Below are 18720 nucleotides of genomic sequence, written 5' to 3'. Positions count from 1 at the left end.
AAAAACAAGACAGAGCAAAACCCAGCAACACTGTACAGCGAAAAAGCAACAATAACAAACCACTGACAAAGAACAAATGAAAACACACAAAGAAAGAAAAGCTTGTAGTTAGTTCAAGGATCGCTGGCCTTTAGGAGTGTTTTCCAGTCCAGTCTGTTGGGGCACTATGCCCTGGCCCCAAAGTCCACCTTTAGCATTCACTGGGGAACTTGCTGCTCCATTCCCTTGCTGTTCCGCTGCACTCCCCCAGTACTTTGCCTCAGTGTGGTGGGATGAGATCGGGTGTAATTCCCACACTGTGTCTCTGGTGGTGTCCCCCGAAGGGCCATGGGTCAGTGAGGGCCATCATGGAGTGACACTTCCATCCATGAGTAAGCACAAATGTCTGGAGAGATTCAAAACATGCCTTGCTTTGCCATTCACTTTTTCTAGATTCTAAGCTAAATACTCATTCTATTAAGTTATATATGTATGTACATCTGTATTGGGTATGTGTTAAGCTGCTAACCTCACAGTCAGCAGTTTGAAACCATTAAGTGCTCTGCAGGAGAAAGACCACTCTTACTAAGATATAAGGTCTCGGAAACCCACAGTGGCAGTTCTACCCTGCCCTGTAGAGTCGCTATGAGTCGAAATCAACTTGATGGCATTGAGTTTTTTGTTTTTTATGCATGTATATATGTATATATTTAAAGTTTGGGTAATTTGGATTAGATTTATTTATAATCAGATTCTACCAGGTTTCCCTAAAAGTGCATATTACTTGATTATGGATTAAAGGTAGTACCTTCCATAATAGGAAGCTGAATTAATTTAGTCCTACATATAGATAATTTCCTCACACAGAGAAAGTGGGGTTTTTTTGCCTGGGAGAGGGGGGAGGATTGTGACTGGTTGAAGCGGCATGATTTACTGATAACGCGTCTGAATTTCAGACTTGGACTATTCAAATCTAGCCTTGTAACTTGTGTAAATTTTGGAGAAATCGCTTAATCTGTTAGTCTCAGTTTCCTCGTCCATGAAGATAATATAAGTTTTTGTGAAGTAGTAATGATTGTATGAGGCAATCTCGTTAATGGAAACAACCTTAGGAAATGTATGTAGTGCAGTATCATTCTGGTATATGATTGCTGTTTTCTTTTAATATGTTTGAGCTAAACTGATTTCATCTTCATTTCTAAATTTGTTAATTATATTCCAGTCATTTGGTTTTCTAATTATTTTACGCCATCCTCTCTTTTTAAGTGGGGGCATTCATACATGGTGTTACCTAACATATATATACTAAATCTCAGACTGTCTGGTAGTGTAGTGGTCTATGCAGTAAAACTTCTCATTTGAAGGCCAGTGATTTTATTTCGTCAATTCCTCCATATATCTAATAGTTTTTTGTTGATGATTAGAATTGTCTAGCCTTTTATCATAGAAATATTTAAAATATTATAGTTAAGACTAGTATTCCAGGTTTTCAAAACATTTCAAGTTTTACTTTTTTATAATCTAAGACTTACTGATACTAACTATAAAAGCTTTTATATGTATGAAATGCATTTTCTGTAGATGTGATTTATAACTTTGCTGTTAGGTACCATCAAATCAGGTCCGACCCATAGTGACCTTTTGCACAACTGAAGGAAACCACTGCCTGGTCCTGCACATTCTCACAATTGTTCCGATGCTTAAGCCCATTGTTGGAGTCACTGTGTCCTTCCTTCTCGTTAAGGGGCTTCCCTCCTGATTTGTACTTTGCCAAAGACTGGTCTCACTGTACAATATGTACAAAGTGCATTAGATGAAGTCTCACCATCCTTGCCTCTAAGGAGCACTCTCGCTGTACTTCCAAGAGAGATTTGTTTTGCCCTTTTGGCAGTCCATGGTACTTTCAATAGTGCTCTCCAGCACCACAGTTTAGCTATCAGTTCTTTGGGCTTCCTAATTCACTGTCCAACTTACACATGCTTATGAGATAGTTGAAAAGACCAGGACTTGGGACAGGTGCATCTTAATTCTAAAAGTAACATCTTCGCTTTTTAATACTTTAGAGAGGTCTTGTGTAGCAGATTTACCCAAAGCAATGCATCTTTTTTTATAACGTAGGAATATGAAATACTGATTCAGAAATTTGGCTTTATTTTGGGCTATTTAGGAAGGCGACATGCCAATTCATGAACTTCTCAGCCTTTATGGTTATGATAGTTCTGTTCGACTGCATGAAGAAGAAGATGAGGAGGAGGAAGAGGAGGAAGAGGTTGAAGATGAAGAAGATGGTGATAATGATGACAACAGTGGCTGTAGTGGGGAAAATAAAGTAAAGTTATAGTCTTTTTTTCTTGAGTTAACCATTCATCTATTCACATACTAATTATATTAATCTGTCTTTATTTCTGATTTTAAAAATAATATATTTAAATGATAAAATTACTGTGTCTTAGAAATATGTAACGTAGCTGTTGTAAGTACATTGTAATCCCATTCCTTAGAGGTAGCCGTGTGGCTTACGTTCTAGATTCCTTTTTAATGCTTATTCTTAAAATTTGTACTAATTTTTAAGATATGCTATTATTTTCCAGTATTCATGGCTAATTGGCAACTATTAGGTTTACAGAAGAATTGCATAGAGGGTAAAGGAGTATTCCTGTTTACTTTTGACTCAACTTCTTCTAATGTTAAAATCTTACATAATCATTATACCTTTATCAAAACTAAAGTCAATACTGTACAACGCTATTAACTTGTAGATTATTTAGATTTCACTAGGATTTTTTAATAAGCAATGTTATTTTTTTCTACTCTTAAATCTACTCCAGAATGCCACCTTGGATTTAATGCTTTCATTTTAGTCTTTTAGTTGTATTTGGAACTAAATTTGAATTCTATAATCTTTTATGTGTACCAGTTCTCTTTTATATCAAAGGAATTTATTTCATTGTTCTTCAGGAAGAGAATACAAAGGATTCATCAGGACAAGAGGATGAAACTCAGTCTTCCAATGATGATCCATCTCAATCTGTTGCTTCTCAAGATGCCCATGAAGTAATCCGCCCACGCCGATGTAAATATTTTGATACGAGTAAGTGCTGTTGGTATCTAGTTGGAATAGTGTTTGCTTATTCCCCCAAATCCTAGTGCTTTTTTTTTTTTTTAACTGCTCCATTTGAATTCATTTACTTGTGGATCTCAACAGTAAGTTGATTTTGTCCTAGTGTGTGCTTTGAAATGTAGGGCTCGGTTGTCAGATGAATATATTACCCAAATTGCTGTCTCGCTTCACTGGATTCTTTCCCCACCTTGTTGCCTCATTTTACTTGTTCGTTCTCTTGTCATCTTTTTAATTTCTCCTAGTGTTTTCCTCAGTTTTTATCTTTCATGGGTAGTAGATATTCTAGGTTTTTTCATATACAGTGCTGTCTCAAAATCACTGACTCTTCTGAAGAAATTTTTGATAGTATATCTAGATGGAACTTCTCTAATGTTTCTGTAATCACATGCTAGTCTGAGATGGCCAGTAGTCAAGATAACATGTAATCTATGTATTTTTAATATTTGAGTTCTTTACCTGTACAGCCGTTTTGCGTGAAGTGTTAAGCTAGAAGATACCTTTTAAAAGAACAAGTCAATCACCAGTGCCACTAGTTTAAATTCAGTTTTTCTATCTTTTTAATGTATAAAACAAAAAAATTACGTCTGATAAAATATATTTCAGTAATAGTGATTAAAATGTGGCTGCTGCTTTGCATACTTGATTTATTTGTTACTAATTTTTTTTAGTTCAGAAATGAATGGAGTGCTGCTAAGAACAGTTTTGTGGGTTTTTAATCAAAGACCTGGTTCAAGTGAAAAGTTCAAGGAGAGTTTAGCTACTGAAATAATTCTGTTGAATCTTAACATTTAGGACAAAAGCAGTGCTATTTTTCTCTAAGCAAATTCATTGCCAGTTTGCTTTTGCTTTTCAATTAAAGCAAGATGCTAAGTGAATACCTTTGGAAACAATACTTATTTCATATTGCCAATATGGTATTTCCGTTAAAGTGGTTTGTCGAGAGCTCTACTTATCATGCTGCTTTTCCATAGGAGGCAGTAATTTCTGTATGTCATGTCTTTTAGAAGTTTATATGCAGTAGTAGAATTTTAGGTTTAAGGTGATGCTGACAATCTAGTAGTTTACCAACTTTTCTTCCTTTTATGTAAATATGTTCTTACTGTGATCCCTGCATATTGGCTCCAAAGTGGTGAAGCAAATTCCGAATTCCAAGGAGCACTGTTTAAAACTCAGTATTTTCTCCAAATCCTTTTTTATAATGGAAGAAATTGAGATCCTGTTATTTGTTCTGTTCCAGTGCTGTTTGTTGGTAGCAGAAATAAATCGGGTTTAAAACAGAATTATCTTAACTAAATCCATTAAGTTTTTGTAGAAAACTACTTCATAAGAATAGATTAAAATTTTTCTAGAAAGAAAAAGTTTATAGTGTGTTACTTATTTCTTTAGTGGTGAATATTATTGATGTGTGTAGACCTATCTTGGCCTAACTAACCTAACTCAGTATGAGTATGTGTAAGTATTTGTGGGTAGTTTTAAAAACAATATATAGAAGACAGGAAGAGCAATCATTTTATAGTATTGTCTCACTTATTCTAGATAGTGAAATAGAAGAAGAATCCGAGGAAGACGAAGATTATATTCCATCAGAAGACTGGAAAAAGGTAATTTGAACCAAAACTGAGTTAAATTAGTATTAAAAAAGTCTAAGAGCTGTTTTTTCCTTTAATTTTTCTTTATATTTTATGTAAGAATAGTATGTATAATATATCATATTCTTGGTTAAAGTATGATGATGTATAATGCTTTGCTATTATAATATTTACATACTCATATTTTGTGTATATATTAAATAATACAGTATTTAATAATATTTTAGCAAGAATAATGTAGGAATTTTGGGGGGAGGGTTCTTTATATATTACTAAAGTTGATGGTAGTCTTTTTATAAAATTCAAGTATTTGTTAAAAATTCCCCTTAATACATCTTTATTAGAGAAATTAAATTTTTATAAAATTAAATGATTATAGGGAAAGAATCAGACTTTATTAAGCAAATGAGTACGTCTACCAAGATAACGGAACTTATGCTGGGTTAGACTTTTATTGCCCCTTGTAAAGTATGCTATGTAATTATGTTAATTTTAAAAATGCATTTATCTGTAAGATATAATGTGGATGAGACCGGGGAGACAGTATACTAAGTAAATAAGGTTATCACAAAGGGACAAACAGTATATGATTACACAGAGTAAAAGGGATGTTTTCTGATGGTTCCCAGGGATGAGACAATTATTATTTTTTGATGATGGGAACACAATGTCAAGTAAAGGTGATGTCACAAAACTGACCACTGCATATGAAAACACTGAAGAGAAGTGTATAAGAAAAAGGGATAACTTTAGCGAATACTATAGCATACTGAATTTTTACAGCAAAAAATACATACGTGGTTATAGAGGTAGGTGTGTATGCGTATATGCCTATAGGAAGGAAGGCATATTAGAGTACATCATGTATATAGGCTGTATATAATTCACGAAGTCAGCTGCCATCCAACTCATAGTGACCCCATAGGATGAAATAGAACTGCCCTGTGGGTTTCTGAGACTAACTCTGACAGATTAGAAAGCATATTTCTACTGTTTGTGCTGCTGACCTTGTGGTTAGCAGGCCAACTCATTACCCATTATGTTTCCTGATTATATTTATGGGCATATGTAAATATTAGAAGACCTCAAAAAATTCATGGAAAAAAAATTTTTTTTAATTCTGCTTTTACAAGGATTTTTTGAAGCCTCCTTGTATATCTAGAGCCCTCGTGGCGTAGTGGTTGCACAAGTTATGCTGCTATCAAGAGTAAAGCACATAAGGGGTGCGGTTACATTGACTTCCTAAAAAGTATATGCAAACAACTCAGATAATTGGTTTACTGTTTTGAAGGGATTGGAACCCTAATCGAATAGGATGATTTAGGTAGCATAACGTAATGGCCTAAAGTTAATGTTTTACACTCTTCATTTGCTGAGAAATGCCTGGCGTCTTAAAAGCTTGGGTACAGTCATCTAAAAAACAACTATTGGTCAATGCTTGACTGAAGTAAAGCAGAATGGCGGAAACTAAAGACTTAAAGAAGAAACTAGTCCACGTGACGGTTCACCCAAGTGAACCATGACCTCTTTTGTCCTTAGGATAAAATTAGATGGTGCCAGCCTTAACTACTTCTACTGTAGAGTACTTCCACTCTTAACAGTTTGTGTTTCAGGGCTTGATAAAGGCTTAATAAAAATTATTATGTACGTGTTGTTTTTATTGTTAGGTGCCATCCAGTTGGCTCCCACCCATAATGACGCTACATAAAATAGAGTGAAACATCCTGCACCATCCTTGAGAGTTGTTACTATCCTTCAGTCCATTGTTGCAACTGCTCTGTCAATCCATCTTGTTGAGGGCCTTTTTTTTTTTTTCTCCATGTCCCTCTATTTTGCCAAGCACAATGTGCTTCTCTGGGCATTGGTTTCTTCTGACAACATATCCAATGTATATGAGCAGTCAAGGGATCACATGAAACATTGCATTGTGTAAATCTGCACAAGACCTCTTTACAGTATTGAAAAGCAGGCAGTTACTTTGGAGGACTAAAGTGCACCTGACCCAAAGCTATAGTATTTTCCAGTTACCTCATAATATATACTTAACTACATTAAAAAAAAAAAGCAATTCCTCTTCCCCCACCCCTTGCCAACCCATTGTTGTAATACCTATTGAACACTATCTTCCTTTCTACCCTACTGGTGGAACTAGCAGGTGAAAGGGGGCGTTCTGACTCCAGTAGGAGAAAGAGGGTGTCTTATCTTTTTATCAGTCTAGAAGTTCTCAACCATGGCTTCATGGCAAAGTTTTGATTACCAGGGCCTTAGTCCAGAGATACTTGTTCGTTTGGTTTGGAGTGGTCTCAGGCATTGGAATTTTCCAGCCATGGTTGACAACGTTGCTATTTATTCTCTGGTAGGATAAATGAGTAAAGTTGAAAGAATTACTATAAAACTATGTAATCGAGTGACACTAGAATACTCTTTGTGGTGAAAAATTAGTTAATGTAAGGAAAATTCTTAGAATAATATAGGTGAAAATTTGTTTTGACATTCTTTGGAAAACTGACCATTAGAAAGACTTGTGTAGATATAAGAGTAGCATTACATGAAGCCAGTTTTTGAATTTAGATTTTATAAATTGAGATTTAACACACAAGTAGGTGGTAACAAATTACTAATGGAAGTAGGACTTTTAAATCCAAATTTTTTACCTAGACTTATTAGACATGATTATTTGAACTTTTTCTTCTCAAGTCTTCACTTTAAATGTCCTGGTAAATTTATTCCTAAATCTTAGCAACTAGACAAAAGAGGATCCATGTGGATCTTTGTTCCCATCTGTTGTGAAATTTCATTTGTGGTGATTGTAGTGGCTCTAACTAGCCGTTTCCTTTTTCTGTGATATGACTCTATAAGTGGGATTGCCTGATATTCTAAAACAAGATTTTATTACATTTTTGTGGGGACGACAGGTTCCTTTTTTCCTTTTATTAAAAGTAAGGCACTAACCTGTTTTACCATTTGGTTTGGAGTTTCATTTCTTTGGCCCAGAAGGGCTTTATAAAATACTTTTTCTTCTTTACCTTAAATTTCTGGTTCTCAGACTTAAGATTGGAGAGCTGAGTACACAATACAGATTGTGTACCCTCTGAGTTTCTGATTCAGTAGGTGTGGGTATGTGCATTTCTAACCGTTTCACAGGTGACATTGATGCTTCTGGCCTAGGGAAAACCTTTTAGAAACCATTTCCTGTTTGCCTTTCTGTTTTTCAGTGAATTTTACAATTGCCTTACTAATTGGGTTTCAGGAATTCATTTTTCCACCATATTTTGAAGTTAAGTTTGTATCTATATTGCATTTCTTACCCCCTTATTGTTACTGGTGTTTTCATCCAGTCATTTGCAAGCACTTCTTTCTTATTAACTCATTCATCTTCACAATACTGTATTTTTACAAAATATTAATTTTACCTGCATTTTAAGACATAGAAACCAGGACCAGTTTACTTAAGCAGATAGTAAAGCTAGAGATGGATATAAATATATATATTGTAAGATCTTATTAATATTTTATTATTTTTTAAATAGGAGATTATGGTGGGCTCCATGTTTCAAGCAGAGATTCCAGTTGGCATTTGTAGATATAAAGAAAATGAAAAAGGTGGGTTTTGAATCACATTACATAGTGAAACTTAGTCTTTTGAAGTGATGAAATGTTATTTTAATATGTGAAATGGTATCAAAAGACTTGTAGCCTGCTAAGTTATCCTTTTAGGTGATCAAAGAGAACCTTACATTATTACCTTAGGAAGAAATATGCTCACTACTTTACCGATTTTATACTTGCAAGTCTAGAATGCCTTTTTATTTTTAAGTGACATAATATCTGAATCTTTTTTTTTCTTTCATATTTTATATGCTCTGGGCATGTTTCTTTAATTTAGTTTTTCAAGGTTGATTATTATTTGGTTTCAGTAAAACCTTTACGTCTTTTTCCTAGTATAAATTTGTGTAAACAACTGGTAGAATTTACTTATTTCTGAGAACTTTAATAATACTTATTAAAGTAGTACTTCAATAATTGTGTTTAGAATAATTTAAGAAATCTTATACAAGTTTTTTTTCCATTATTTTATCTAAATCTCAAGGTAAGTCTTTTGTACTTTTAATAATATAAAGCATCTGTTTTTTCCTAAAGAAAGCCTGCTTTGGATGATTTATTTTAGGTGAATTTCAGAAAGAACTGCTTTGTGTATGTATTCATGGAATTATGTGTGTCAACAAAAGCTAGAAATATTCACTTCCTTTATTTTAGTTTTCTTCGCAACATTTCAGCTTTGCATATGCAAGTCCCTTTGGAGCAGTAGCAGTCTTTACCTTACCTGTTCTCTTTTTAGCATTCCCTCTAAAAACTTGCTTTCTATTCCAACTCCATACCCAACCCACTGCCATCTAGTTATTCTCACAGCAACCCAAGATAGGATTTCCATGACTGTGTCTTTACAGGGAGCAGCTAGCCTCTTCTTTATCCTTTTGCTTAGCTGGGGGTAGGCCTGAATCACTGACCTTGCAGATAGCAGTCCAGTTCCTAAACCAAAGCACCAACAGACCTTCTTTTAGAAGGGTCAGCACCAGGTCAGAGGTAGCAGGGAAGTCAGGGAAAACTACAGACCAATAAATTTTGATCACAGCAAAAATGTTTCCATATTTAGGGCTAGACAGGAGAACTGTCTTGTGGCAAATCAATATTATGTCTAGAGGTAGTTTTATCTTAACATGCTTGTGTTATCAAGTATTACAAGGCTATTTAAATAATCAGAGCCTTGTAACTCTAAAAAATTTTAAATTGAGTTTTAGCAATCCTAAATATAACATGATTTTAGAAAACCACATCCCAGGAAAAGTTGAAATTTTAACTTGTAAAGTTACTGTGTAACTCACACTGTTAGAAATAAAAATGTGAAGGATAATTCTGATTAGTTAATTTCTACAAATTATTGGTGTCTTTCATGATTGTTTAATGAGATCAACCTAAACGAGAAAATTAGGCTTGATTGAGTTTAGAAAAGTTTACAAAACTCAAGTCATTTTAGGGGGATGGGTCAGAATTCTCCTTTTCAGTGGTATCAAGATATTACCTCACCATCTAATTTATTTATTAATCTTTTTTGCAGATTATACAGCCATTATTAGTTATACCTCTTAATTAGTTAAAAGAAGATTCGTTATTTATAGACACATCCGGCATGTATCCGTTTGGTTGCAAAATTTCATTAGCTATACATTTATTAATATTTTTTTGCAATTCTGTTAAACATAATTATTTATGCTTAGCATAGCTTATTATAGCTACACAATATACTATAGCAGCAGTATATTGACAGGGAGCTACCAAAAATTAAAGCTGGATTTAGGTGAGGATATGAAACAAGGAATATCACTGCTGATAGCAGGTGGATCTTGGCTAAAAGCAGAAAATACCAGAAAGATGTTTACTTGTGATTAATGGACAACCAAAGGCATTCAAATGTGTGAATCATAACAAACTATGGGTAACATTGAGAAGAATGGGAATTCCAGAACACTTTTCATTGTGTTCATTTGGGGGACCAAGAGCAGTGGTTGAAAGAGCTAGGGAACACTGCATGAAACAAGAGACCGTGGTTTGAGCAGTCAGGGAATACTGCATGGTTTAAAATCAGGGAAAATGCATGGTTGTATAATCCAAGACGAACATGGCATCAGTATCAGAAGAAGGCTGAATAAATAACAACTTGTGATATACAGGTGGTACGACTTTGCCTAAAGTGAGGAGGACTTGAAGGGCTTGGTGATGAAAATCAAAGACTACAGTCTTCAGTATGAATTTCAATTCATACTCAATATAAAGAGAACAAAAAATCCCTCAAAATTGAACCAAGAGACAATTTCATGATACTTAGAGAAAAGATTAAAGTCAAGAATTTATTTTTGCTTTGATCCCTAGTCAGTGTTCATGGAAGCAGCAGTCAAAAATCAAACAATGTATTGCATTGGGGTAAATCTGCTGCACGAGATCTCTTTAAAGTGCTCCTGGGTAACTAAGATTTGTCTGACCCAAGTCATGGTAATTTCAATTGCCCTATAAGCATGTGAAAGTTAGAAATTGAATTAGGAGGATCATCAATTCTTTGTTGGTCTTCTGTATTCAGTATCCAACTTTGTCATGCTTATAGAGCAAGTGGAAAATTGATGGTGATAAAGATGTTGCAAATATTGTGGACTACCAGAAGAACAAACAAATTTGTCTGGGAAAGAAGTGCATATAGAATGTTCCTTAGATGTGAGCATGACAAGGCATTGTCTCCCATACTTTGGACATCTAAGCAGGAAAGACCAATCCCTGAAAAAGGACCGGGTTAGATAAAAAGTGGAAGACCCTCAATGAGATAAATTGACCCAGTGGTTGCAACAATGGGCTTAACCATCACAGTTGTAAGGCTGGTACAGGTTTGGGCAATTCTGTTATACTGCGATGTTGTGTGAGTCAGAACCACTTTGATGGTACTTAACAGTAAGAATATTACAGCTGTTTGGTTATTTTATCTTTTTTTTTTTTAACGGTATGATTATTGCCCTTAGGAAACACTGATGACTTGACTGGGTTAATAGAAAGGCATAGAATAGTGTCCTCAACCAGTTTGGAGTCAGGAATACTTGGGCATATGGCCTTAGATACATGGTAACCTCTTTTTCTCCTATAAAATAGGACTTATTCAGAGACATGTTATAACGTTGAATGTCATATGAAGGGACTTTTAAAAGTTCATGGAAAAATGGATTAAAAGACGTTTCCATAAACTTTTATTATTCTCAAGTCAGATACGTAAATCTACTTAGTAGCGTAGTGTCTGGAAAATAGTAAGTGCTCAAGTAAATAGCAATATTTAGCAACAAATTAATCTTGCCCATTTAAACATTTTTTTCAGAGAGCACCAGTTGATGTGCTTTGGGTTGCAGTGGTCAAAAGTAAACTGAATTAGCTTAAACAAAAGATTTGACCAGCTTGCCTGGCTGCAGGTTCTGGGCTACTGGCCTCAAATAGAAATGGTGTTATAGAACTCTGGTGATACGAGGACATGGGAGAAAGATGAAGCTTTCTATTCCCATAAAGTGTTTCAGTCTCATAAACACACAAGGACAGTTCCACTCTGTCCTGTGTGGTCACTGAATCAGTCAGCCCCTGGGCAGTGAATTTTCTTCTTTTTATAAGTATAAAAGAAAGTGTTAACATTAATTTGAAGTAATTAAATAAGGGCTAGTCTACCTGAATACAATCCCAGGGATCTGCCTTGCTAATTGGTCCCATATGGTGATGAGTTATCTGCTCAGTTTAAATAAAGACATTTCTGTATACTGTGGCTTCCAGGAACTTCTAAAACATTGGCAGTGATTCTAGAAATAATTTCCTAGATAGTTTGTGCATTTTTTGTTTGTTTTAATCGTTTTATTGGGGGCTCGTACAACTCTTATCACAGTCCATCCATCCATCCATCCATCCATCCATCCATATGTCAAGCACATTTGTACATATGTTGCCATCATCTTTCTTTGCTTTCTACTTGAGCCCTTGGTATCAGCTCCTCATTCCCCCCGCGCCCCCTCATGAACCCTTCATAATTTATAAATTATTATTTTGTCATGTCTTACACTGTCTGACATCTCCCTTCACCCACTTTGCTGTTGTCCGTCCCACAGGGAGGGTGTATTATATGTAGATCCTTGTAATCCGTTCCCCCTTTCTACCCCACCTTCCCTCCACCCTCCCAGTATCGCCACTCTCACCACTGGTTCTGAGGGGTTCATCTACCTTGGATTCCCTGTGTTTCCAGTGTACGTCCTCTGGTCTAGCCGGATTTGTAAGGTAGAATTGGGATGATGATGGTAGCGGGGGAGGGGAGGAAGCATTTAAGAACTAGAGGAAAGTTGTGTTTCATCATTGCTACACTGCACCCTGACTGGCTCATCTCCCTGCGACCCTTAAGGGGATCCAGCTGCGTACAGATGGGCTTTGGTTACCATTCCACACTCCCCTCTCATAAACAATGATAACATTTTTTGTTCTGTGATGCCTGATCCCCGATCCCCATTGACACCTCGTCACACAGGCTGGTGTGCTTCTTCCATGTAGGATTTGTTGCTTCTGAACTTGTTTATCTTCAAACCTTTAAGACCCCTTTTGTTAGCTGGGCACCATCAGCTTCACGTTTGCTTATGCACCCGCATTGTCTTCAGCAATCCTGTCAGGAAGGTGACCATCATGGAATGCCAGTTTAATAGAACAAAAGAGTTCTTGCATTGAGGGAGTACTTAAGTGAAGGCGCAATGCCCGTTTGCTACCTTGATATTAAACCTATAAATATATGTGTATACCTCTTATTTCCCCATCATCATATAAAAATATATTTACACATGTACACGCCTATATTTAGACCTCTATAAATGCCCTTTGCCTCCTAGTTCTTTCCTGTTTCCTTTTACTTTCCTCTTGTCCCACTATCATGCTCAGCCTTCGTTTGGGTTTCAGTAATTTCTCTTGGTTACATTGCTCTTGATCAAGCCCTACCAGGCCTCCAACACCCTCCTCAACACCGTTGGTTCCTTGGTTCCGTTGTTTTCTCCTGTAGATTGTTTATCCCACCTACCTTATCTAGATAGACCTGCAGAGATAATAATATGCACAAAAACAAGACAGAGCAAAACAAAGCAACAAAGGAAAAAACAACCAAAAACCAATGACAAAAACAAGAAAAACCTGTAAATAGTTCAAGGTCTATTTGTTGACCTTTAGGAGTGCTTTCCAGTGGAATCTGATGGGGTGCCACGCTCTGGCCCCAAAGTCTATTTTTGATATTACTTGTGACTTTCTTGCTCTGCTCCCCTTGCTGTTCTGTTGCATGCCCTTTAGTGTTTTGCCTTGGTGTGGTGGGGTCAGATCGGGTGCAATTCCCACACTGTGTCTCCAGTGTTGTCCCCTGTAGGGCTGTGGGTCAGTGAGAGATGTTGTGTCTCAGTGGGGCCGGTCATATGGTCCTCTGTACATTGGCTGCTCTGAGCAGGGATATCGTCCTCAAGGCATGGTGGGCCAGGATGTGCTCCACTCACTTCCTTCCCCTTCATTTGCTCCCGTATGCTCTGATCAGATATGTCCCTTTCCCTGAGCTGTAGCTTTAGTGCTGTCCTCTGAAGTAAATTCTTCTGGGGGGAGGGGCAGCTGTCCATGTACTTGGGATTGGGGCTGGCCCCTCAGACCTCTCTACTGGTCCTTGTTTCATGCCGGTATGTTGCATTCACTTCTTGAAGCACCGGGTTGAAGTCTGGTCCCTCGTTCCCTGTGGAGATAGAAACAGTACCCTCCCCTTAGGTGGGTAGTGCCCTGTCCCCAGCTACCCCCCAACCCCTTTTTTTTTCTTCCCTTTTTTCCCCCCTCCTTTTTAGTTGGTTACCATATGTATCCCTTATTTTGTCTGGTCCCTGCCATACAGTTTGTGTATGTTTTATAAACCGAATAATATGGTAGTTAACTGGGATGATACTGGGGCCTCATGGACCCAGTCTCCATTCTTGCTTCTGGAGTCAGGTGTGTTTGTTCTCATTTTTTTATATGGCCTTGTCCATATCCTATCCTAAGACTAAGAACTAAGCTGTTCCTTTTGGTGTGCAGAGACTGAGCAGAGAACAAAAATCAGTGGCATTGTAGACAAATTGTCTATTGGAGGTTTTAGGAGTTTCACTAGGTTTGGACTAGCAAGTTGAATAAGGAAAGTTTTTAAAGATTATCATCCTGTGAGCTGCACTGTCTGGTTTGGCAAAGATCATTGTTTTTTGGAACATAAAAGAAGTCTTTGACGTGTGTGAAGGTCAGAAATCTTGGGGAGACAAGGTATTAAGTGTGAAAATAATTCCTAGAACATAATATACCCAAACCAAACTGACTGCCATCATGCCAAGTGGTTTTGACTCATAGCCACTCTACAAGTGAGGATGAAACTACTCTAGGGATTTCCAAGACTGTAAATCTTAGTGGGAGTAGAAAGCCTCATCTTTCTCCCGCAGAATGGCTAGAGACTGGTTAACAGCCAAATGCATAACCTGCTAACTACCAGGGTAGCAGCCCAACAGCACAGAACCCATTACGCCACTAGGGCTTACTCCTGGTATGTCCAACTCCAAAGTCATTGCCGTTCCATCAATTCTGACTCGGCTATAGGGTAGAACTGCCATTGTGGGTTTCTAAGACATTAGCTGTTCATGGTAATAGAATGCTTTCTCCAGTTCTCCAGCTAAGTTGGTGGTGGTCAAACCACTGACCTTGGTGATTAGCAGCTGCAGCCACTATGCCACCAGTGCTCCTGGTACATAGGAGAGCCTTAAGTTAGTTGTTGATACATTCTAGTAATGTGCGGGGCCTTAGAAAAAATACCAATTTTTCCAAAAATTTTTGAAATCACTTAGTATAAGAAACTTCGACATTATTAGTGTTCCTTTTTGGCCTTTAAATGCAGTGCCTTGCCCAAACTGGCTCTTTTTCATTGATATAAATGCTTATGTTTACTATCTCTAAAAGCTAAAACAGCGAAATCATTTTTCACTTCTACTTTCCCTTCTAGCTAGTGTACTCTCCACAACCAAATTTATTAGATGTTTTCTACGTTATAGTTTTTCACGGTCCATTTACTCTTTATCCCCTATGGATTCTGCTTCCATCTCTCCACAGAAACACTTTCCATAGCATTCACCTCTTGAAAAGCTTACTTTTTCTATTTTCATCCTTGTCAAGCAACAGCATTCATTCAGTTAACTAGTCTTTGAAGCACTTTCTTCCCTATGTAGTTGTGGTGTTGCATTGGTATCTTTTCCATTTCATGACTGCTTCTTCATTTTATGTTTGCATTTTCCTGTCGCTTAGAATTCCAGAAGTCTTTAAGGTCTAAGAACTCCCTCTTTTCACTTTCTAGTGCAATTTGTCTTTAATGTTACAGTGGTGAGATTTACTCTTCTTTTTTAAAAAGTGACTTATAAAACTGAATCATTTATGAAATGCATTATAGTAAACAACAATAAGGTAAAAAATCGCTCCTTATTCCACCACCCAATAATAAATAGTGCTAACATTTGATAAACATTCTTCTAAACATCTCTTAAACAAAAATTTATAGCTAATATCCATTGACCCTTTATATGTGTCATAAAAGTGCTTCAAACGTTTACCACTCTTATGTGATCTCAAAAAACTCAAATTCATTGTCATCAAGTTTTTGCTGATCTTAGCAACCCTATAAGACAGAGTAGCCCCTGTGGGTTTCCAAGGCTGTAAATCTTGGTGGAATAGAGAGCGTCTTTCTCCCTCAGAGCTACTGGTGATTTCAAACTGTTGACCTTGTGTTTATTAGCCCAACACGTAACTCCCTACATTACTAGGGCTCTTTTATAGCAAGTTGCCCAAAATCGTGTAGGTAGTAGGTATTGGAGATGGTATTCAAACCAAGGTAGCCTCGAATTCAGTAAACCCAGACCTAGTGCACCCAAAAAGCACGTGTAAAGTAGTGTACTCATCTTGGTTTATTTGCCCAATTCACTTAAATTATAAATACTGCCCTAAAATGAAGTCAGGCTAGTGATAGGGCCTTACTTTCACTCTCAGTTTTCAGCATGTGGTTCTAAGTATAATATAATTTGATAAATGCTTTATTTTAAAGTGTTGTGTTTTACCTATTTAGTATATGAAAACGATGATCAGCTCCTGTGGGACCCTGAGTATTTACCAGAAGATAAAGTGATTGCATTTCTTAAGGATGCCTCTAGAAGAACAGGTGATGAAAAAGGTGTCGAAGCAATTCCTGAAGGGTCTCATATAAAAGACAATGAGCAGGTGAGTGAATGAAAAAGACTTAGAATGTTTCTAAAGTAAATTAACCATGCAAAATTTAAAAATATATATGCTATCATTTTTAATGTTACTTTATCCACTGAAATTTCTTAGTATAATCAATCACCAGAGAATTGGCTTATGATCCGCATAAACTAATCTAGTGTTAGTACACTTACTCTTTGGTGTAATACCAGCCCCAAACAAACAAACAAACCACAAAACTTACATATTTTACTTTTATTTGTATGCTTTTTTTGTTTGTTTACTTTCGTTCTTTTCCCTTTTGGTTATCCTAAGAATCTGGCCTCTTCAATCTGGAAATTCTCCTCTAGGATAATGTTAATATTCTTCAAGTTGACCTGTACAGACTACAAATCTACTATTGGCATGATACTTGGGTTAGCTTTTTCTGTCATTCCATTCTGATTTGTTCACAATTGTCACTGAGTAGAAACCAACAAGTAGCCACAATAAAGGAGGTGTGATTCATATGAAGTAACTTTATTTTTAAATACCAGAGATGATGCAAAAACTTACTAAGGCATTTTCTAACTCTTCCTGCAGTTAGAATTAATTAGTTATCAGAATAGAATTTGCTTGTTTATTCTTGGGGTATTGTATGCTGCATTCACTTAAGTTGCTGGGGCTCTGGAAACTGAAAACAAACACTGGATTCTGGAAAAGTCTTTACTGAGGGTATTGTATTGAACTACTTATAGTTCAGGTCACATATCGCAGACTTTATTTTTCTAGGCTTTATATGAACTGGTTAAATGCAATTTTGATACAGAAGAAGCACTGCGAAGATTAAGATTTAATGTAAAAGCAGCTAGAGGTAAGCATAATGATTAAACAAACGCCTTTATATTTGTGCTGTAGCAGAAATTTAACTCACACTTTAGTCTGCTTAAATGTATCTTCAGCTAAATCGTGATCTTTCTGAATTAAATATACCTATTGTATTTCATAAATGTTTAAGTATTTTATGGAAAATTATGTGGAACGGGAAAGGGTCTATTCTTAGATTTTAATGAGAAAATGAACCCATTAAAGCAAAAATGTGTAATGCTTATTTCCCCCTTCTCCTTTCCTTACTGGTGTGTGTGTGTGTGTGTGTGTGTGTGTGTGTTTAAGTGTAAGTGCATGTACTTGTACATAAGGAAAAGAACATCAAAATATATACCAATTCAACAGTTCTTCCCTATGTGTATAATCCCCTGCCTGGTCTTGGTTACATTCTTCAAATTGGCCACCTTTGCTAGTTCTTTAAAAGAACACAATACTACTGAAAGCAAATGTTTCTTATTAATTAAGCTATTGTTTGATTTAAATTGACTTCAATAAGGTTTGAAAATGTACCCAGAGTTTGGTTCCACCTCTCTCCCTGGTGTTCCCTTTTTGGTTCTACCACCTCTCTTTTGTAGTCTCTCCACCTGTCTTTCCACATAGCCCTCTGTGCTTTCCAGAAACGGCCTCTTGTCTGTGAGATTGCACTACCGAAAGCTTTTCTTTCACTCCTAAAAGTTCACTTTGACTTGCTGGGGAAAAAAATTTGCAAAGGCCATTAACTTCAGAAAATTATCTGGCTATAGTGGCTCAAAAATCTGAATTCCATGAGCATTTGAAATTCTACTCCTTTTGATTACAATTGTGCTATAGAGTTTTTGATTAGATAAAATGTTCAGTAACTAGCCGAGTACTTTCCAATTCTTTGGGTCTCTTGGCACACAAGGTGGTTGTTCATGGAGGTACCTGCCCTATGAGCTTAGTAATGTAGATACTGCTTCATTTTAAAATGAATGGGCCTGAGGTTCAGAGAAACAAGTAACTTATCTTAAGCAAACTTAATAAAGGAGCCATAACTAAATATCTAGCTATTATTGTTTTACTCCCCAACTTTCTCCATTATGAGTATTGTTTATATGTAATTAAATAGCATATCAAAAGTATTTATGTAAATATTTTACACGAATCATAAATCTTTGCATGTCTCAGGTTCTGAAGATACAACTTATAAACACATTTCCTTTTAGGTGCCTCTAGCTTAAATAGGGAACTAAAAAAATACGTTATATTCTTCCAAGGAGCAGTAGGTTGCCCCTTGAGTTTTAGAGACAAGGAATTAGCTAGATCAGTGGTTCTCAACCTGTGGGTCGTGATCCCCTGGGAGGGGGGGGG

The 18720-nt window shown here is 36.4% G+C and overlaps 1 protein-coding gene across 10 annotated transcripts in view; it reads left to right on the top strand.

The window, feature by feature from the left end:
* The window catches only part of MIER1 (MIER1 transcriptional regulator), a 73907-nt gene that overhangs the window by 36632 nt on the left and 18555 nt on the right, over nt 1–18720 (top strand). For all 10 annotated transcript variants that reach the window (XM_045291872.1, XM_004699355.2, XM_030886055.2 and 7 more), the window contains 6 exons: nt 2147–2308; nt 2938–3070; nt 4637–4701; nt 8220–8292; nt 16391–16542; nt 17296–17377. In XM_045291872.1, the coding sequence (XP_045147807.1) occupies nt 2147–2308; nt 2938–3070; nt 4637–4701; nt 8220–8292; nt 16391–16542; nt 17296–17377 (667 nt within the window). The remainder of the gene's footprint in view (nt 1–2146; nt 2309–2937; nt 3071–4636; nt 4702–8219; nt 8293–16390; nt 16543–17295; nt 17378–18720) is intronic.

Source organism: Echinops telfairi, unplaced genomic scaffold (assembly GCF_000313985.2).
Source record: "Echinops telfairi isolate 266 unplaced genomic scaffold, ASM31398v2 ScPeMD7_443;HRSCAF=831, whole genome shotgun sequence".
Lineage (NCBI taxonomy): Eukaryota > Metazoa > Chordata > Mammalia > Afrosoricida > Tenrecidae > Echinops > Echinops telfairi.
This window is presented reverse-complemented; position numbering and strand designations above follow the sequence as displayed.